The sequence below is a fragment of the Nomascus leucogenys genome, chromosome 21 (assembly GCF_006542625.1).
Source record: "Nomascus leucogenys isolate Asia chromosome 21, Asia_NLE_v1, whole genome shotgun sequence".
NCBI lineage: Eukaryota > Metazoa > Chordata > Mammalia > Primates > Hylobatidae > Nomascus > Nomascus leucogenys.
Window position 1 is genome coordinate 52,708,223 of NC_044401.1, and position 22,221 is coordinate 52,730,443.

Here is a 22,221-nt window from a genome sequence, read left to right on the forward strand (position 1 = left end):
CGGAGTCAGTACTAACTTACCCCTTGATTATCTAGGAATATGCTGTCCATTTAAACATGTCTTAGGCCAGGTGCAGTGGCTCACACCTGTAATCCCATTACTCTGGGAGGCCATGGTAAGAGGACTGCTTGATCTCAGGAGTTCAAGACCAGCCTAAGCAACATAGCAAGACCTCACCTCTGTGAAAAATAAAATAATTTTTTTTTTTCGAGATGGAGTCTCGCTCTGTCGTCCAGGCTGGAGTACGGTGGCGCAATCTCGGCTCACTGCAAGCTCCGTCTGCCGGGTTCACACCATTCTCCTGCCTCAGCCTCCCAAGTAGCTGGGACTACAGGCGCCTGCCACCACACCCAGTTAATTTTTTGTATTTTTAGTAGAGACGGGGTTTCACCATGTTAGCCAGGACGGTCTCAATCTCCTGACCTCGTGATCCGCCCGCCTCAGCCTCCCAAAGTGCTGGGATTACAGGCGTGAGCCACCATGCCCAGCCAAAATAAAATAAAATTTTAAAAGTTGGCCAAGCCACCACACCTGGCATTTTTAAATTTTTTTATTATTATTATTTTTTGAGACAGGGTCTCACTCTATTGCCCAGGCTGGAGTGCAGTGGCACAATCGTGGCTCACTGCAACCTCTACTTCCCAGGCTCGGGTGATCCTCCCACCTCAGCCCTGCCGAGTAGCTGCGACTACAGGTGTGCACCACCACACCTGGCTAATGTTTGTATTTTTTTTTTTTGTAGAGACGGGGATCTCACCATGTTGCCCAGGCTGGTCTCAAACTCCTGGGCTCAAGCGATCTGCCTGCCCTGGCCTGCCAAACTGCTGGGATTACAGGTGTGAGTCACCATGGCTGGCCCTCCCCTGCCTCTTATCCAGCTTCGTACCTTCTGCATCATGCATAGGGCCTAGCATAAGGCAAAGCCTCCCAAAACACTGCAGACATTAATGACTTTAAAAGGCCCTTCCAATAAGTGGCTCCTCAGATTCTACGATTTGTGCTCGAATCTTCCAAAACTTCACCTAGCTGGATCCCAACTATGAGGAAGTGTGAACCCAGGGAGGGAGGATGCTGTATCTGTGTGTGATAGAGACATACACACAGACGACATACCATGGTCTCGAGCTAGATGTGTTCTTTGAACTTAGCATGATTTTATGTTTCAGATACCACTTCTTTTTCTCTTTATTCTGAGTAATCAAAAATTGGCAAAATAGGCCGGGCATGGTGGCTCATGCCTGTAATCCCAGCACTTTGGGAGGCCAAGGCAGGTGGACCACTTGAGGTCAGGAGTTCGAGACCAGCCTGGCCAACGTGGTGAAACCCCATCTTTCCTAAAAATACAAAAAGTAGCCGGGTGTGGTGGTGGGCACCTGTAATCCCAGCTACTCGGCGGGGCTGAGGCAGGAGGATCACCTGAGCCAGGGAAGCAGAGGTTGCAGTGAGCCGAGATTGCACCACTGTACTCCAGCCTGGGTGAGAGGGAGACTCCGTTAAAAAAAAAAAAAAAAAATTGGCAAAATGACTGCAGAAAAAAGAACCTGAAAATAGGATGTAAATATACCAGATACATAATATGGGTATTACTGGCAGGGGGATGCCTGTGGAAATACCAACAATTCTGTCACTTAGTACATTTCAGATTTCTTGAGTGTGTATGGATGGATGGCCTTCCGTGTCCTGTTCAGTACGTTTCAGATTTCTTAACATGAGTTCATGCAAAGGTTTATGACTTTACCTTTTCGTGAGCCTTCCTCTGCTCTGGGTCCAATGGGTGCAAGACTTGCAGCCTACAGATTTCACACACCTCCCCGTGCAGGTAGACACAGGTATCCCCAAACCGGCACTCCCCAGCAGCCGCGTAGGGGCACAGCTGCTGCTCGCTGCTGTAGGAGCTGCTGGCCTCCACATCAAGGCCACTCCTGATGGCATCCAGGTAGGAATGTGGCTTCATCTCGGGGCTGGGCTGAGGGTCGCTGCAGCTGCCTGGATTACTCGCCATGCTCGGCTGGGTCTTCCCTTCAGCCATGCCAGAGAGATCTGAATACAACACACAGCACACACGCACATGAAAATGGCACAATTTTTCTGGTATGCCGTTAGCCAAAGCCTAACATATTAAGCTACTCTGACCTAATAATTCCACTCTTGAGAACATATGGCAAAAAAAACAGACCGAAGGGGAAAAATAAAAGTAATAGTATAAAATGTTCATAGTGACACTACTTATAATTACTTAAAAAAACAAACAACAAAAATGGCAAGACAGGGAAATAGCAAAACAATAGGATACACTTATACAAAAGAACACTAAAGCTGTTTAAAATGGCAAATATGGAAATGTTAACACATGCACCAGTTAACACTAAAACAAACAAAAAAACAGTGAGATCACTAGAACACAGTGTTTCCTTCATACCAGCAAAGGTAAAATCATTTTAAGTGAACTAGAATAGATGTCTAGAGCAAATCTGTGGGTCCTGAGGCCAGTGTAAACTGTCCCATGGTGACCCCTTCTCACGCCAGGAGCTGCTGCCTTCCCACTGCACACCTCCGAGCTTGTTCAGAGGTCACGTATTCTCACAGGATTACTCATTTGCTGAGGACGGAATCTGCCTACCTCATGATACCCAATTCCAAGAACTAGAAATCTCTTCACCTGGTGAGGACCAGCCAATAAAAACAACTTTTATTGCCGGGTGCAGTGGCTCTTGCCTGTAATCCCAGCACTTTGGGAGGCCGAGGCGGGCGGATCATGAGATCAGGAGTTTGAGACCAGCCTGGCCAACATAGTGAAACACCGTCTCTACTAAAAATACAAAAATTAGCCAGGCATGGTGGTGGGCACCTGTAATCCCAGCTACTCAGAAGGCTGAGGCAGGAGAATCCCTTGAACCCGAAAGGCAGAGATCATGCCACTGTACTGCAGCCTAGGAAACAGTGAGTCTCCATCTCAAAAACAAAACAAAACAAACAAACAAAAACAAAAATCACAAAAAACAAAAAAACTTTCACAATTTGTAGCTTTCGTCCTCATCAAACCCTGTTTTAAGGCACAGACCATGTCCCAAACCCTAGTGTGCTATTCTGTTCCCAAAGGTGCAATCTAAACTGTCAAACACTGTCAGCATAAAAACTAATACCATTCACTGGCCTAAAAGTCAAACAGTGAAACATGCTCTTTAGCAAAATATTTAGTTTTCTTTTTTTTTGAGAGGGAGTCTCACTCTTGTCATCCAGGCTGGAGTGCAGTGGTGTGATCTCAGCTCACTACAATCTCTGCCTCCCGGGTTCTAGAAATTCTCCTGCCTCAGCCTCCCAAGTAGCTGGGATTACAGACATCTGCCACTATGCCCGGCTAATTTTTGTATTTTTAGTAGAGACAGGGTTTCTACTAAACCATGTTGGCCAGGCTGGTCTTGAACTCCTGACCTCAGGTGATCCGCCCGCCTCGGTCTCCAAAAGTCATGGGGTTATAGGTGTGAGCCACTGCACCCAGACAAAATATTTAGGTTTGAAATGAAGAGCTTGATGCTTCTCACCAGCTGGACAACCACCATATGAAGATGGAAGTTACATGTTGACAAAAAGATTGCATTTTTATGTTTTGCCAGGCCAGTCTTGGAGCTCAACCCAGCCTTGGGCACAAGGGCGAATGTATCATTTGAATGATATGCAGCCACATGGAGCCTCTTCAGAACAGTTCTGAAGTCTCTCCACGCAGACAGTCTGGAGGTGTATTAGGTTAGGAGTCCTCTTGACAAAAGGAGGCCAGAAAGGAGCACCAAGCATAAACAAGAGTGCTATGCAAAAAGACGCAACAAAAGGCTTCCGCTTACTCACTTCGATCTCTAAGAACCAATGTTCTCTTTTCACGCTTTCCGGGTTCATGTGAGTTAGTTTTCACAATGGATGCAGTGACCTCAGAAGGAGGGTGAGGACTGTGGAAAGCTGGGGAGGGCACACTGTGGGCCATGGTGCCCACAGCACCTCCAGCTGCAGCAGAGGGCCTCGTGTGGTCATATCTAAACAAAACACACAGCAGACGCATTACAGACATGCCACCCACACACATCTCCCACACTCCCCAGATGCCAATGGCCCTCTTTCTGCTGCACTTGTTGAGGTGAAGAAGGCGGCCATCTTTTCCAATATTTAAACTCTAACAGGATTATCGATTATTAACAGATACTTGGCAATTCAGTGTGAGGGGGACATTTGCTATCTATCACCTATGCTTAAGTGTCTCTGTGGGACTTGAGTGGGACAGACACACAGCTCCAGACCACACAGAGAACCTGAAAGTTCCAAACAGATGTTGAGCTGAAATCTCCTGATGCCTGACTGACCCAGTATTCTTTGGAGCAGGAGTCCCCAAAATGCTGACAAGGGCCAATGATCTCTCCCTGACTCTCTTGGCACTCATTGACAGGGGAAGACCAAGGTGGGCCTACTTCCATCATCTCCCACTGCACTGCACAGAAAAAGGAGGGAAGGAAGCTTTGCAGCCTAGGAAAGAAAAGATCAGCTCTTCACTACAAAAGCATGAACAAATTTCCGGAATTGTGTACAATTTTATAACTATATATTCATAAGAATAAGGCTGAAAAGTAGTTTTAAAAAATGAAAATTAGGCCGGGCATGGTGGCTCATGCCTGTAATCCCAGCACTTTGGGAAGCTGAGGCGGGCAGATCACAAGGTCAGGAGTCAGAGACCAGCCTGACCAACATGGTGAAACCCCGTCTCTACTAAAAATACAAAAAAAAAAAAAATTCAGCCAGGCGTAGTGGCGGGTGCCTGTAATCTCAGCTACTTGGGAGGCTGAGGCAGGAGAATTGCTTGAACCCTGGAGGCGGAGGTTGCAGAGAGCCAAGATCTCACCACTGCCCTCCAGCCTGGGCAACAGTGCGAGACTCTATCTCAAAAAAAAAAAAGAAAGAAAGAAAAGAAAATTAGTTTTAGGGTACTGAAACTGAGGTTTTAAATTTATTTGCCATACTTTTTGTAATGTTGTCACATTACTTTTACATTAAAATTTCCCCCTTATCAAGACCCATTCTCCAAATGAAATCAGTGTCACAGCTGGAGCCTGTTGCAGAGTCCTTGCCTGCACCGAGTTCCATAGGCACAGTAGCCCTTCTGGTAGTACTTGCAGATGGTGGACGGCTTGCTGTTTGCCAAGTCATGTGAGAATAGGCACTGACTTCCTTCCCGACACACACCATGCATAAAATACCTGCAGAGACAAGCACAGGCATACAACTTTTAGAAGCACATTTTGCTTTATAAAATCAGCTTATTCTTGAACCTAGCATACAAATACTTACCAAGCATACAGAGCATGTATAAAGGCTCTATTAGGCACTGGAGAGAGATCTATATATTTCCTTGATTCTACAACAGTGATTTCAGAGGCACTACAATGGATTCAATGACAGCTTTTCTGAAAGAAAAACAAATGATCCCATACATTTCTTTTTTTTTCCTTAGTATTTATTGATCATTCTTGGGTGTTTCTTGGAGAGGGGGATGTGGCAGGGTCATAGGATAATAGTGGAGAGAAGGTCAGCAGATAAACACGTGAACAAAGGTCTCTGGCTTTCCTAGGCAGAGGTCCCTGCAGCCTTCAGCAGTGTTTGTGTCCCTGGGTACTAGAGATTAGGGAGTGGTGATGACTCTTAATGAGCATGCTGCCTTCAGGCATCTGTTTAACAAAGCACGTCTTGCACAGCCCTTAATCCATTTAACCCTGAGTTGACACAGCACATGTTTCAGAGAGCACGGGGTTGGGGGTAAGGTTATAGATTAACAGCATCCCAAGGCAGAAGAATTTTTCTTAGTACAGAACAAAATGGAGTCTCCTATGTCTACTTCTTTCTATACAGACACAGTAACAATCTGATCTCTCTTTCTTTTCCCCACATTTCCCCCTTTTCTTTTCGACAAAACCGCCATCGTCATCATGGCCCGTTCTCGATGGTCACTGTCTCTTTGGAGCTGTTGGGTACACCTGCAGAAAGGTTGACACTTCACACTTGGAAGATTGCACAGCGGCCAGGCAGAGGCTCTCCTCACTTCCCAGACGGGGCGGCCGGGCAGAGGCGCTCCTCACATCCCAGACGATGAGCGGCCAGACAGAGACACTCCTCACTTCCTAGACCAGGTGGCGGCTGGGCAGAGGCTGTAATCTTAGCACTTTGGGAGGCCAAGGCAGGCGGCTGGGAGGTGGAGGGTGTAGCGAGCCGAGATCACGCCACTGCATTCCAGCCTGTGGCTGCATATTAGAATCAGCTAGCAGGCTTTCAGACCGCATTTCCAAGGCTTCCTCCCTCAGCCTTAGAGACACACTGCTAACACCATACTTTGGAAGTTACTGTGTCCGGAATTAGTGGGTTCTTGGTCTCACTGACTTCAGGAATGAAGCCACGGACCCTCGCGGTGAGTGTTACAGTTCTTAAAGGCGGTGTGTCCGAAGTTTGTTCCTTCTGATGTTCGGATGTGTTCAGAGTTTCTTCCTTCTGGTGGGGTTCATGGTCTTGCTGGCTCAGGAGTGAAGCTGCGGATCTTCACGGTGTTACAGCTCTTAAAGCGGCGCGTCTGGAGTTGTTCGTTCCTCCCGGTGGGTTCGTGGTCTCGCTGGCTTCAGGAGTGAAGCTGCAGACCTTTGCGATGAGCGTTACAGCTCATAAAGGCAGTGTGGACTCAAAGAGTGAGCAGTAGCAAGATTTATTGCAAAGAGTAAAAGAACAAAGCTGCCACGGTGTGGAAGGGGACCCGAGCGGGTTGCCCGATCCCATACATTTCTATGTGAAGATGTATCTTCCTGATTTGAGATATGTTCAATGTGAGCCACATAATTGAGAAAATACTTTGTGAAAAACTGTTCTCTCTGTTCTCAAGGAGCTTAAAGGGCATGACTAATGAAACCAAAAGATCTGGGCTCAAGACCCAGCTCTGCCACTTAAGAACATGTTACAAAACCAACTTCCCTGGGCCTTGCTACCTTTGCCTTTAAAATGAAGATTATAGTACCCACTTAACTGGTCATAGTGAGGATCAAATACCATAGTGTGGTATCAAAAGATATACACAGATGCTCCTTGACTAATGATGGAGTTACATCCCAATGAAGCCATTGTTTTTTGTTTTTTGTTCTGAGACGGAGTCTCTGTCACCCAGGCTGGAGTGCAATGGCACAGTCTCAGCTCACTGCAACCTCTGCCTTGCGGGTTCAAGTGATTCTCCTAGCTCAGCCTAGGCTACCTTACTTATGCTCAGAACACTTACATTAGCCTACAGTTGGGCCAAATCATCTAACACAAAATCTATTTTATAATAAAGTATAGAATAAGCTCATGCAATTTATTGAACACTGTACTGAAAGTGAGAAACAGAAAGGTTGTATGGGTACTTGAAGTATAGTTTTTAATGAAAGCTGTTTCTGATACATTGTTTCAGACGTATCAGAATATCAGATGTATCACATGTTCTGTATCAGAATATTCCACTGAGATATCAGATCCTGGCCTTGAAGGAATAAGTGGTACAGGAATACCTGGGAGGCATTCTAACTCTGTCCAGACAGGGTAGAGAGACCTGAGTGAATATTCAAACAGTAGAGACCCTAGATGAACATGCCTTGATATTAAAGATAAACTAGGCTGGGCATGGTGGCTCACGCCTGTAATCCTAGTACTTTGGGAGGCCGAGGCGGGCACATCACCTGAGGTCGGGAGTTCCAGACCAGTCTGACCAACATGGAGAAACCTCGTCTCTACTAAAAAAATACAAAATGAGTCAGGAGTGGAGGTGCATGCCTGTAATCCCAGCTACTCAGGAGGCTGAGGCAGGAGAATCACTTGAACTTAGGAGGCGGAGGTTGCGGTGAGCCGACATTGTACCATTGCACTCCAGCCTGGGTGACAACAGCAAAAACTCCGTCTCAAAAAAAAAAAAAAGATAAACTAGCCAGGGCAACAAAGGGAGACCCTAAAATTTAAAAATTAGCCTAGCATGGTGGTATGCACCTGTGGTTCAGCTACTCAGGAGAGTGAGACAGGAGGATTGCTTAAACCCAGGAGTTGAAGGCTGCAGTAGCCATGATTGTGCCACTGCACCCTAGCCTGGGTGACAGCAAGATCCTGTCTCACACACACACAAAAAAAAGTAAACTAGTGTTAGAGTAGAAGTATTTTAGACACACCCTAATAAGCCCTAAAAATAAGCTTTAGAAAAAAAAACAAGCTGATAACAAGTATGTTACTTACTGTCAGCCAAAACAAACTTTAAAGGAAGACAATAAATCCAAATGCTCAGAAACTCACAATGCTTGGCATCCAATCATAAATTACTAGATATGCCAAAAAGCAGAAAAAAATGTGACCTATAACCAAGAGAAAAATAAAGAACAGGAATTACAGAGATGATGGAATCAGCAAAATAAGACCTTAAGAACAGCTATTATAAATATGCTCAATATGCTGAAAGATTTAAAGAAAAACATAAACATAATGTGGAGAGAAATTGATGATTTAAATAAAACCAAATACTGGGCGTGGTGGCTTACACCTATAATCCCAGCGCTTTGGGAGACTGAGGTGGGCGGATGACCACAGGTCAGGAGTTCGAAACCAGCCTGGCCAACATGGTGAAACCCCGTCTCTATTAAAAATACAAAAATTAGCCAGGTGTGGTGGCAGGTGCCTGTAATCCCAGCTACTTGGGAGGCTGAGGCAGGAGAATCACCTGAACCCTGGAGGCGGAGGTTGCAGTGAGCCGAGATCACACCATTGCACTCCAGCCTGGGCAATAAGAGCAAAATTCCATCTCAAAACAAAACAAAACAAAAAACAAATGAAACTTCTAGAAGTGAAAAATACAATGTCTGAAATGAGAATTACATTAGATGAGTTTAGTAGATGGGATACTACAAAGGAAAATATCAGAATACTTGAAGACACAGAATAGAAACCATCTGAGAGAGGGAGAGAAAAAAATAAACTTTTGCTTCTGACTACCAAGGAGCATAGATCTTGGCTTCTCACCGTAAAAAAAACAAAACAAAACAAAAAAAACCCAACTGGAAAATGAAACAAAATATGTGAATCAACTGCTTTCAGACAATAGAAAAAAGGACTGGTCCTTAAGAGAAGGGAAACACAGGAAGTAAGCCCCACATTTAGTCTGACTTCCTACCTGGAGGCATATTCTAGGTCTTGGTACTGGGAGTAGAACCTCAGGCAAATCACAGAGATTGGAGTTTAGGGAGGCTGCAGGGATTCTTTAAAGATCCATAAATAGTCTGGGCTCAGAGGCTCATGCCCGTAATCCCACCACTTTGGGAGGCCAAGGTGCGAGGACTGCTTGAACCCAGGAGTTTGAGGTCAGCCTGGGCAACATGGCAAAACCCAATCTGTATAAAAAATACAAAAATCAGCCGTGCATGGTGGCTACTTGGGGGCCTGAGGTGGGAGGACTGCTTGAGCCCAGGAAGGAGAGAGGCTGCAGTGAGCTCTGTTTGCACCATTGTACTCCAGCCTGGGTGACAAAGCAAGACCCTGTCTCAAAACAAACAAAAAAAAACAAACAAAAAACCCTGTAAATAGAACCACACATAGGCCGCATGCAGTGGCTCACGCCTGTAATCCCAGCACTTTGGGAGGCCAAGGCGAGTGGACTGCTTGAGCTCAGGAGTTTGAGATCAGCCTGGGCAACATGGTGAAACCTCGTCTCTACCAAAAAATATACAAAAAATCAGCCAGGCATGGTAGCGTGCGCCTGTGCTCCCAGCTACTCAGGAAGATGAGGTAGGAGGATCGCTTGAGCCCAGGAGGCAGTGGTTGCAATGAGCCAAGATCATGCTGCTGCACTCTAGCCTGGGTGACAGAGTGAGACCCTGTCTCAAAAAAAAAAAAAAAAAAAAAAGTAAGTGGGGGAAAGAATCTTTTCAACAAATGATGCTGGACCCAAAATCAACTTGGAAAAAACTTAAATATGTACCTGCTGATATGACCCAAAATGAAGTATAAAACAACCTATGACGTATTCTAGCCAGAAACAATTAATTTGAATCCACAAAACTCCAGATCTAACATCCAGTTCATAGAAAATACAGGAGACTGGGGACAACCTATGAAAGACATCTCGAGAAAACAACCAAATAAATACAAAAGAGGCTGGACGTGGGATCTAGGCCTGCTCTTTTTATAAGTGCCACGTAACTAAAGGAGGCTGAGTCTGGAAGTCAGTTTGACAGTTTCTTAAAAAATGTAAACAGAAATCTACCATATGACCCAACAATTCTACGCCTAGGTATGTACCCAAGAAAATGAAAATCTATGTCCACAAAAATACTTGTACATGAATGTCCAAAGCAGCATTATGCGTAACAGCCAAAAAGTGGAAACAATCCAAATGTCCATCAACTGATGAACAGACAGACAAAATGTGATTTATCCATACAATGGGCTCTTATCCAGCCATAAAAACGAAAGAAGTACTGGCACACACTACAACATGGGTGAACCTTGAAAACATTATGTGGAGTGAAAGAAGCTGGACACAAAAGACCACATGTTGCAGGATTCCATTTATATGCAATGTCAGAAAAGGCAAATCTATAGAGATGGAAAGTAGATTAAGTGGTTGCGTAGGGTTGGGAGGAGAGAGGTGAGGGTGACTGCTAATGGGCACAAGGGATCTTTTGGGGGTGATAGAAATGTCCTGAAATTTAACTGTGGTGATGGTTGTACAACTTTGTAAATTCACTAAAAATTTTGCACTGTACACTTCAAACAGGTAAATTTTATGGTATATAAGTTATACCTCAGAAAAAGCTGTTAAAAAAGAGAAAAAAGGGAAGAGACAATGCTAGGTTAGCAGACAGAACACAAGGGACATAATAACCAGATGCAATACTTACCTCTGGACTAGAGTCTGGTTTCAACAAACCAGATACAACAGCCATTTTTGAAATCAGATATTTTGAAAGATATTTTGAAATAAATGTGAGTATGGACTAGGTATAAAATGAAAATTTATTAATATGGAAAGTTAAACACAATTAACTGAGAAGAGTAGATTATAAAACAGCTAATGGTGCAGCTGCTATAGAAAAACAGTATGGGAGTTCCTTAAAAAATTGAAAATATATTTACCATATGATCTGGCAATTCCACTTCTGGGTATAGACATAAAATAATTCAGGCCAGGCCCAGTGGCTCACACCTGTAATCCCAGAACTTTGGGAGGCCGAGATGGGTGGATCACCTGAGGTCAGGAATTTGAGACCAACCTGACCAACATGGTGAAACCTCGTCTCTACTAAAAATACAAAAATTAGCCGGGCATGGTGGTGGGCATCTGTAATCCCAGCTACTTTGGGGGCTGAGGCAGGAGAATCACTTGAACCTGGGAGGGAGAGGTTGCAGTGAGCCAAGATCACGCCACTGCACTCTAGCCTGGGCAACAGAGTGAGTCTGTTTCAAAAAAAATAGAAGGCTTCAAAGTAGGGACTCAAATAAACATTTGCACACCCGTGTTCATACCAGCATTATTCACAATAGCCAAAAGGTGGAAGCAACTCAAGCGTGCGCTAATGGATGAATGCATAAACAAGATGTGGTCTATCCATACAATCAGCCTTAAAAAGAAAGGTGATTCTGGCCGGGCGCGGTGGCTCATGCATGTAATCCCAGCACTTAGGGAGGCCGAGGCGGGCGGATCATGAGGTCAGGAGATAGAGACCATCCTGGCTAACACGGTGAAACTCCGTATCTACTAAAAACACAAAAAAATTAGCCGGGCGTGGTGGCAGGTGCCTATAGTCCCAGCTACTCGGGAGGCTGAGGCAGGAGAATGGCGTGAACCCAGGAGGCGGAGCTTGCAGCGGGCCGAGATCGCGCCACTTCACTCCAGCCTGGGCCACAGAGCGAGACTCCATCTCAAAAAAAAAGAAAGGTGATTCTGACACATGCTACAACATGCATGAACCTTGAGGACATTACGCTAAGTAAAATAAACCAGTCACAAAAAGGCAAATGCTGTATGATTCCACTTCTGTGAGGTCCCTAGAGTAGTCAAATTCATAGAGACAGACAGTCGAATGCCAGGTGTCAGAGGCTGGGGATGAGAGAAATGGAAGTTTTTTAATGGGTAGTACAGAGTTTCAGTTTTGCAAGACAAAGAGCTCTGGAGATTGGTTACACAACAATGTGAATGCATGTAACAGAACTATAAACTTAAAAATGGTTAAGATGGTAAATTTTATGGAAATTTTATATTTTTTTTTTTTTTTAGATGGAGTCTCGCTCTGTCACCCAGGCTGGAGTGTAGTGACACCATCTCGGCTCACTGCAACCTCCGCCTCCCAAGTTCAAGTGTTCACCTGCCTCAGCCTCCAAAGTAGCTGGGATTACAAGCACCCGCCACCACGCCCAGCTAATTTTTGTATTTTTAGTAAAGACGGGGGTTTCACCATGTTGGCCAGATTGGTCTTGAACTCCTGACCTCGTGATCCGCCCACCTTGGCCTCCCAAAGTGCTGGGATTATAGGAGTGAGCCACCGCGCCCGGCCCACAATAAATTTTTTTAAACCAGTATATACAGTATGATCTCATTTTGGTAAAAGATTATAAATATATACATACGTGTACTTTAAAATTCTGGGGCCCAGCAGGGCATGGTGGCTCACACCTGTAATCCCAGCACTTTGGGAGGCTGAGGCAGGTAGATCACTTGAGGTCAGGAGTTCAAGACCAGCCTGGCCAACATGGCAAAATCCCGTCTCTACTAAAAATACAAAAATTAGCTGGGCATGGTGGTAGGTGCCTGTAATCCCAGCTACTTGGGAGGCTGAGGCAGGAGAATCACTTGAACCCAGGAGGCTGAGGTTGCAGTAAGCCCAGATCGCACCACTGCACTCCAGCCTGGGCAACACAGCAAGACTCTGTCTCAAAAAAAAAAAAAAAATCTGGGGCCAGGCGTAGTGGCTCACACCTGTAATCCCAGCACTTTGGGAGGATGAGGCGGGCAGATCTCTTGAGCTCAGGAGTTCAAGACTAGCCTGGGCAACATGGCAAAACCTCATCTCTACAAAAAATACAAAAATTAGCCAGCTGTGGTTCTGTGCGCCTGTAGTCCCAGTTACTAGGGAGGCTGAAGCAGGAGGATCACTTGAGCTTGGAAATTGGAGACGACAGTGAGCTATGATTGTATCACTGCACTCCAGTCTGGACAACACAGTGAGACCCTGTCTCAAAAAAAAAATCTGGAAAGATATATAATAGCATGTTAAGAGTAGTGATTCTTGAGGATAAGATATATGGTATTTTTTTCTTTTTATTTTTGCAAATAGCAAAGCCAAGGCTCAGAGAGGTGAGGTGACTTACAGAAGATTTAATTGCTAGATATGAGGACTCCAACTCTGGCCTTTCCGGATAGCCCTGACCTTTCCCCAACAAAATCAATTTCCCTATCATGCTGCCTTCATCCCCATCGTGGCCCCTGTGTAAAACACAGTAGCCCATATCTTTCATTCTACTGAATTACTATAACCCACCTTCCTTCATGGACCAGCATGAGTCTTGGCTGATCCAAGAGGCCTCCTCATACCCTGCTGCCCACAGGCTCACTCACTAGTGGCATCCACACGCTATGGCACTTCCCAATCTGGGGCCCCAGATCCTCTCGAGCTAGTGCTCTGGAAGACGTAGTTGGGAACATCTGTTCTCTAATAAAGAATGCTTGGGAATAACTGCAGGAAGGCACAGCTAGAATATGACTAAATGCAAGCAGATATAGAAAGCATCAATCTAACCATTTATATGGTTCTGTCTGAAAGTGGAAAATAGAACAGAACTACACAACAGGAAGGCCGGGCACAGTGGCTCACGCCTGTAATCCCAGCACTTTGGGAGGTCAAGGTGGGCAGATCACCTGAGGTCAGGAGTTTGAGACCAGCCTGGCCAACATGGTGAAACCCCGTCTCTACTAAAAATACAAAAATTAGCCGGGCATGGTAGCAGCCGCCTGTAATCCCAGCTACTCGGGAAGCTGAGGCATGAGAATCGCTTGAACCCAAGAGGCGGAGGCTGCAGTGAGCCGAGATTGTGCCACTGCACTCCAGCCTGGCGACAGAGTGAGACTCCGTCTCAGGGAAAAAAAAAAAAAAAAAAGAACTAGACAACAAGAGGGAATATATGGAAGGAATGCCAGGAAGGCCCAAGAGGCCCAGACTGCTGGTGTCTCCAGAGAAAGAGTACTAGTGAACATGCTGCACATCTGCCCCAATCAGAAACCTCTGACTTCTCCACCTGTTCCTCTCCCCAAAAGCAGAGGAAGTGATGACCAGACCTACCTGACAGTTTATTTTTTTCCCAGGGAAATTATAAAAGGATATTCTAGTACATAAGTCAGTCTCTTATGAGTTTGGCTAGTATGAGCTACCTCTATGTACACCAACAGAATCAAATTTCTGAGCCTACAAAATGAGAACTGGACCTCATGACTTAAGTGACTATACAATGGTGCCATCCTACAGCCTTTGCTAGGTAGTCATCTAGGCTTTCCCCAGGAAGCACCCTCTTGTGGCCTACCATTAGATCAGCAGTCCCCAATCTTTTTGGAGCCAGGGACCAGTTTTATGGAAGACAATTTTTCCACAGAATGGGGGGATGGGGGATGGTTTCAGGATGATTCAAGCACATTACATTTATTGTGCACATTATTATTGTAACATATAACGAAATAAGTATACAACTCACCATAGTGTAGAATCAGTGGGACACTGAGCTTGTTTTTCTGCAACTAGATGGTCCCATCTGGGGGTCATGGGAGACAGTGACAGTTCATCAGGCATTAGATTCTCATAAGAAGCACACAATGTAGATCCCTCACATGCACAGGTGACAATAGGGTTAGTGCTTCTGTGAGAATCTAATGCTGCTGCTGATCTGACAGGAGGTGGAGCTCAGGTGGTAATGTGAGTGATGGGGAGTGGCTATAAACACAGATAAAGCTTTGCTCACTTGCCCACTGCTCATCTCCTGCTGTGTGGCCTGGTTCCTAAAAGGCCATGGACTGGTTGGGGACCACTGCACTAGATCAGACATTGTGCAGTAATTTGCCATAAGGCTGTTATAGTTTTATTTTTTAAAAAGAAAAAGCGCAAACAGAAGTTGGAAAACTAAGGGCACTTTTTATTAGAAACTTAGAGTTCCTGTTATTTACAATACCGATTTTATAAATGCACAGAAGAGAGTTAAACAGCAGATCTGAGACTGCTATCCTTAGGAAGGTCTGCTTCCAAGGCTGCCCCTTGCCTGGCATCTGGGAACTTGGCTAGTAACAGTTCTCTACACAGATACAAAATTTTCCCTAAATGATGGAGAGTGGCTCCTGTGTCTAAACTGATGTACGATGTAGTTCAGGCTGAAAACCTGCTTTCCTTCTGGGAGTCTGGAATTTTGGTTCATGCTAGGCAGAGGGTGCCTATGTGACCAGCTTGGGCACTGAATCCCTAATGGGCTTCCCTGGACATATGCTGCCGCATTTTCATTGCTGTGTGGCCCTCTCAGGGAGGGAGAGATGTAGGAAGCCTGCACCTAGGCTCCTCCAGACCCCCTATGTCTTCTGCCCTCATGATCTGGCTGTGACCCCTTACTAGATATGGTAATAATCTCAGCCTTGAATACAGCTGTATCCTGGGACCCACTTGTCCTAGTTCTAGACAGTCTCTGGATTTGGGGTGGTCTTGGAGATCTCAAACACAAAAGTAGAGTATACATCTAAGCAGTTTGAGAATTATTTTTGAGAAATGCTACTCAAGACTGCAATATTTCAATTGTCCTCAAACATGGTAATCTTTGAGGGTGTAATAGTTTAAAAAAAAAAGTCAGTGCCAAGAGCCAAGTCTGAATGACAAAGAGGTATCAGGATTAGTAAACTCATAAATACTGAAAGAAGACAGGTTCAAAGTGGCAACATAAGCAGTTACACAAAAGTGATACCGAATAAATACTGTATAGTTTCTTTCCTTTTCTCAGGTGGAGACAGGATCTTGCTATGTTGCCCAGGCTGGTCTCGAACTCCAGGGCTTAAGTGATCCTCCTACCTCGGCCTCCCCAAGTGCTGGGATTACAGGCATGAGCCACTGCACCAGCCAATACTGTATCGTTTCTTTTGAAGCAATTAGAACAGAAAATTTCCTGAAAGAACCAGGGTGGAAGATTACCACAGGCCCTCTACCAGATACTAATTGTTAACAAGGCAGACAAGAGGAGATTTTTTTAGGTAGTGGTCTCCTGCAAGGATGCCTTTTATAATTCTACCTCCACCTTCCATAGGTCCTATCCAGAAAACTTGCCTTCCAAACTGCACTAATTATCTCTTCCATTAAAATACAAATATTTAACTGCCAACCAGAGCTTCTAGTTAGTTTTGCCATTTATAAGCTGGTGACTTCATAAAAGCCACTTCACTTCTGTAAGTGACTGAGCTGAGATTTAAACAGATTCAGAAATAATTTCTAGACCACCATCACTGCCTTCAAGAAAGGCAAGTATGAAACGAGAGTTATGTAAGAGGTGAAGTCAGCCCAGTCCTATTTTTGTAGTATATGTCACCATTTCCACTCCCCAGTGACAAGCACAAAGCCACCTAGAGCACATCCTGCTTGTCCTTTGGGGCATCTCTGTCATGTGCTTATAGTCATTCCTTTCCATCTATGTTATACTGATCTTACTCCAAGCCTCTTTTTTTTATATTGTGCTTTGTAATGAATTTCCAACTGCTCACCCTTTCTGATGGACAAACCGCCCCTCATATCTTCCAAGAGAGACGACTGAGACATGCACTGGAGGAGGGGAGAGACGACTAGGCGGGTGAAGTGCATAGCTGGAGACTCAAGAGCAGGTAGGTTCTTTCTGGGGGACACTCCAAAGGGGTGTTACCCTAGGTAAACCCAAAAGACTGTTTCAGACAGTATGGCTATTATACACTGCAGAGCATATCAGGTTCACTGCTGGCCACAGAACCACCAGCAGCTCCAGCAGCAGCAGTGCTAAGCAAAACAATCAATCTGGTTTCTTACAGGCCCTTGAATGTTGCCTGTTTAGCAAAACGCTTTTGCAAATCATTTCCAAGCATACAGGTAATTTGCATCCTCAGTGTCTTTATTTTTTTATTTTTTTTTTTACATTTTCCTACATATTTTCACAGGCTAAAATTTTATGGCTATACTCCTTGTGACAGCAGATCCATTGAGGGGGAAGGAAGCAAATGGTAGGCACTGTGACAGGCTTGCAATAAATGTACTGATTAGAGGTGGGGATAAAATGAAGTACAGTGTGATGGTGAAGACACTGAAGTCAGACTGCTTGCTATGTGAGCTTGAGCAAGTTATTTAAATCACTGAGCCTCAGTTTCCCCATCTGTAATGTGATTATAATAACTGCACTTACTTCATAGACTGCTATGATAGACTACTGGGACATTTAACTGAGAAAATGCATGTAAGTGCTCATCCTAATACAAAATAAATGGTTTGTTGCTATTATTTAATTTTTAAACAGCCATGCCGGTTAGGTATTACCATCCTCATTTCACAGATGAGGCAGTTGTGGCACAGGCGGTACCAGGATTAGAATCCAGAACTGCCCAACCCTGGGGCTCAAACTCTTCCTGCCACCTGCCAGCTGAAAAGATCCCTCATGTTTTGTGACTTTCAAAGAATCAAAAGCCCGAGGCTTGACTGTCTTAGGACAATGAAATCCTGTGTCTTCTAATAGTGATTATGAGATGCCGGAAGCTCTATCACAAGAGGAGAGGGTGAAATCAACTGGTTACCAAGCTATAATAAGGGCCTCCCCCAGGGCTCCGAAAACAGACTGGAAGACAGGGAGATGGTTGTGGGGGAGGGGAATCAGCAAAAATGCACAGATTGAGATTCTGGATAGAGCGGCATGTCAAGGAATCAGAAGAGCTGACTGACAGCATAACTGTGCAAGCAGTCATTTTTACCATTCCAGGCAATAAAAACATGGAGTGTCTTTGTCATTAGGTTTGAGACTCCTAGTATTTGATAAGCATCTCTTGGAGAGACATAATACCTAACAGATTGGAAGCAAAACTGACATTATTCTGCTGTCATTCAAAATAAACACGTACATCACATCCCACAGTCAGGAAAACTTAAAACTTTGTGACCCGTGATTTAAAAAAACAAAACAAAACAAAAACAAAACAAAAAAAACACCCTGCTTAGATCTGGTCCCCAAAATAAATCATATCTTGAACATTTCCTATAAATTATCAATGTCTAGAGATAAGGCTTTTGTTAATGAGATAATAAAGTGAGAAAAGCTTTTGGTAGATAAGCTGGTAGAAAAGTTTATGGTAGATAAACACACTAATGTAAACTTGGTACTCTTGGTCATATTGGTTTTTTCCCATTTAAAACACCTGTTATGTTTTTTTTTTGGCAAGGCAGTCATCGGGAGCCCTGACTCCTTTACAAACCCTTTGTGAGTAAACTTCTTTGCAGTTTTACATATCCTTGTATGAGTTTCCTTTCATGGGAACATATTAAAAGCTTTGAAAAGTCCTGCAGTAAAGAAATTTTAATTTAGCATTTCGAAACTTATCTGGAGGCCCTACAGTCTACGAGGGCATGAACTTTGATTTCACACCTCTGCCACTTGGAAGCTAAATGACCTTAGGCAAGTCGCTTCAATGCTGAGGCTCAGTTTTACGATCTGTGGAACAGCACTGGTTGCTGGATTATACACTACAGTACCTAAGAGCCGCAGCACATTGTAAGTCCAACAAACATGAATAAACACTTAAACAGAAGTGATCCCTTCTCAACATTCCAACCCAATCTTCATTTATATGGAGCAACATCGTGCAGAACACCCCTGTTTGGGAAACAGATTAAAGCTTTCAAGTCAAGCTATCTCCAGGTATACAAGGAAAAAACCAAGATGATCCTGATTTAGGTCCTTGTGCCTCTACTAAGGTGTGAAATTTTAGGCAAATTTCAAGTCTTTCTGAGCATAATATTCCTTATTTGTAAAATAAGATACTACAGAGTTGAGATTAAATTATAAAGCATTATTACATAAATGTTTACTGTTTTGTGGACACTTCTTAGATGAGGTACCGGAATAAATGGTAGAATTAAACCATAGAGTGAGGGGAGGAATAGAGAGGTTTTTCTAGGAGGCTACAAGCTGCTTTACAGTGCACAATGACCTAGGAATACTTCGTCCAGCAGGAGAAACTTTATACAAATAAAAATACGTAAACACACACAAACCCGTCTTCACAAAACACCTTCTAGTACAAATAACCTAGTAAAAGTCTTTTTATAGACGCTAGGTGCAAATTTCTGACAACAGCTTAACATAAGCCACCTGGGCCTTGGATAAATCGAACAGTTAATGTACACTAATGCTAATAGAAAACTTATTACACAGTCACGTCTCAACTATTCATACCAATGAAGAGAAGTAACTACATAGAAAATAAACTGTTTATTACACAAACTCTATAATTGTTTTTAAGCAATGTTTCCCACAAAAATTATTAAATGAAATCTGTATTTTCCAAGCATACAATTCAATTTGCGTTTTCCAAACATACAATTCAATAGGACTAGACTCCATTACCAGTAAGCCACAAGCTGACCAAGCAATGAGGGTGTTACACAACCACACTATTCTATTTCATAGAAGCAGTCGTAGTGTAGCTATCTGGCTTTCTATTTTCTACAACAAACCATCCATTACCGTGGCATTTCTCCTCGTAAATGGCTCTCTCAGTAAGATAAAAGAGTGTCAACGTCTTTCAGTCTCAGTTTCCTGCACTGTAAAATGGTAATAATAACTAGTAAGTTGTCTTACTGTGAAGTCTGATGATAATGAATATAAAGGACTTGGAAATATGCAGGGCGCTTCACCGATATTCAGAATATGCTACCTGTCGTTATTATTTTCTACACAACAATTTTTACTTGCTAACTCTCTGCAAGTTTAGATTGCATCTGGATTCTCCAAACTTTGAGGCCCTTATAATCGATTAACAAATTACTCCTATGTGGTATCCCCATTTGTAACCGTCCTCTTGGCGTCCCTTTACTCAACTCCAAATCTTTTCCAGTTAAAGCGTAAGCCCCAGAGCCTTCCCGACAGCGCCCCGGCATCCTGCACGGCCCTGGCTAGGACGTCCTTCCTCCCAGCCCACAAGGGCCACGCTTCAAACTCGGGGCGTAGCCCCCAGCGCTGGCCTCGCCCAGCGTGTCGGCCACGCATCCCCCGGATCCCCGGCTCTGGCCGCAGTGCTAGCTCTGCCTCGCAAAGCCCCGCCGCGAAAAGCTGAGTAACTTTCCGCGTCCCGCTCTAGCCTCAGGTTCCCGGGCGACAGGATTGGCGCCAACCGGCCCCCCTGCGGCCTAGGGGAGCGGCCCGAAGTGGCCCGGCGCTCCTGGCTCCAGCGCACTGACCTGCAAGTGACCTGCTTGGTGCTCATGGTGGCTGGGCTGAGGGACCGTCGTCGTGCCGCCGCCGCCTCGCGCAGCCGCTGCCGCCTCGGCCTTGGCCCTGGCCCGGCCCATCCCGCGTAGCCGCGTCACGCCGGCGCACACCGCCCCTCCGGTGTAGCACCTTTGTAGCGCCGGCGGGTAACCTAGCCGCCGTCACAATTGGTTCCGCACCGGGGATCGGGCAGGCTGTCCCGGCATCCCTGCTCTGGGTGTCCCTCACTTCCAAGCCTCCGGGGCGGAGCCTGGCTGGCATCCTGGTCCTGCCAGTCTTATCCCGATGCCTACTGTTAGTGCCTGCGATTCTGCCCCGATCGCCAAGAGTATTCCTTAGGGATCTCCCACCTCCTTCGAGGCACTTCACCATTCCTGGGGCAAACTCCAGCCTCTCCTCTTAATCCCAGATGCCCCTATCCATTCATACTTGCACTCACTGGGCACCCTTCTCAGGCCCTGCCTCAACTGTTCCCGCCGGACCTCGCCTCCCACTTAAGGAAATTCCTTAGCGCTCTCCCAACTGCTCTTTCCCCAAATCTCTACTTCCACAAGTTTTAGTCTTCATTTTCTTTCCGGCCAGTCCTGTGCTGCTCGTCTTCCATTTCCTATGGTGGAAACCCCAAAACTTATTTTTGACACTTCCCTCTAGCTCTCTATACCCTGCAGATTCTGCTCCCACACCTCTGTCCAATGCGTCCTCTTCTGCCCCTTTCCACCGTCCCTTCTACCTGGCACCATGCCATAACTTTTTTTTTTTGAGACGGAGTTTCTCTCTTGTTGCCCAGGCTGGAGTGCAGTGGGGCGATCTCGGCTCACTGCAACCTCCACCTCGCGGGTTCAAGCGATTCTCCTGCTTCTCAGCCTCCGAAGTAGCTGGAATTACAAGGCGTGCACGCCCAGCCAGCCATGCAATAGCCTTTTAACTGGTCTTCTGGCTTCCGTTCCAGGTAAAAATCTATTTTTAAAACATAAATCGGATCATGTCATTCACCTTTTAATCTTACAATAGTTTCTCATTGCTTAAAAACTCGAGATACATAACATGCACAATATAAGTGCACCAAACGCATTCTATGAATTTTTGCACATGCATACACTCATGAAACTACCACCCAGATCAAAATAAAGAATTTTTTGTTTTGTTTTGAGACAGGATCTTGCTCTGTCGCCCAGGCTGGAGTGCAGTGGCGCCATCATAGTTCAAGCAATCCTCTGCCTTAACCTCCCCAGCAGCTGGGAATACAGGTGCGCAACACCATGCTCGACTAAATTTCAAAATGCTGGAGTAAGGAGAGGTTGAGCCGAAAGGATCCTTTGAGCATAGTTCACTGCAGTCGAGGCTGCAGGGGCTGCGTGGGGGGCGGATATTATCGACACCCCAGAAGGCTTCCTTATGGTCCTTCCCAGTCAATACTTTACAAAGGTCATTGCTTGGGTTAATCTCTATCCTTATAAATTTAACTGTTCTTGACTTTCATATAAATAATAATTCAGTACCTATGCTTTTGTCTGCCTTCTTTTGACCAACACTTTATCTGTGAGATCTTTCCATGTTATGTATGTATAGCTGTATGTTCTTCTTTTACTTTGCTATAAAAATATTGAGTCTTCCAATGAATGAGCATGGTATATACTTCCAATTACTCAGAACTTTTGAAATTTTTCTCAGGAATTTGGAAGTATACTG

At 44.9% G+C, this 22,221-nt stretch overlaps 1 protein-coding gene across 1 annotated transcript in view; it reads right to left on the reverse strand.

Annotated features, from left to right (window-relative positions):
* MKRN2 (makorin ring finger protein 2) overlaps nucleotides 1-20,656 on the reverse strand; it is a 30,260-nt gene extending 9,604 nt beyond the window's left edge. Inside the window, exons 1-4 of the mRNA XM_003264996.4 lie at nucleotides 20,502-20,656; nucleotides 5,109-5,237; nucleotides 3,844-4,025; nucleotides 1,739-2,040 (exon numbers count right to left, since the gene is read on the reverse strand). Coding sequence (XP_003265044.1) covers nucleotides 1,739-2,040; nucleotides 3,844-4,025; nucleotides 5,109-5,237; nucleotides 20,502-20,527 — 639 coding nt within the window. The 5' untranslated portion in view covers nucleotides 20,528-20,656. The remainder of the gene's footprint in view (nucleotides 1-1,738; nucleotides 2,041-3,843; nucleotides 4,026-5,108; nucleotides 5,238-20,501) is intronic.
* Between the last annotated feature and the right edge of the window lie 1,565 nt (nucleotides 20,657-22,221).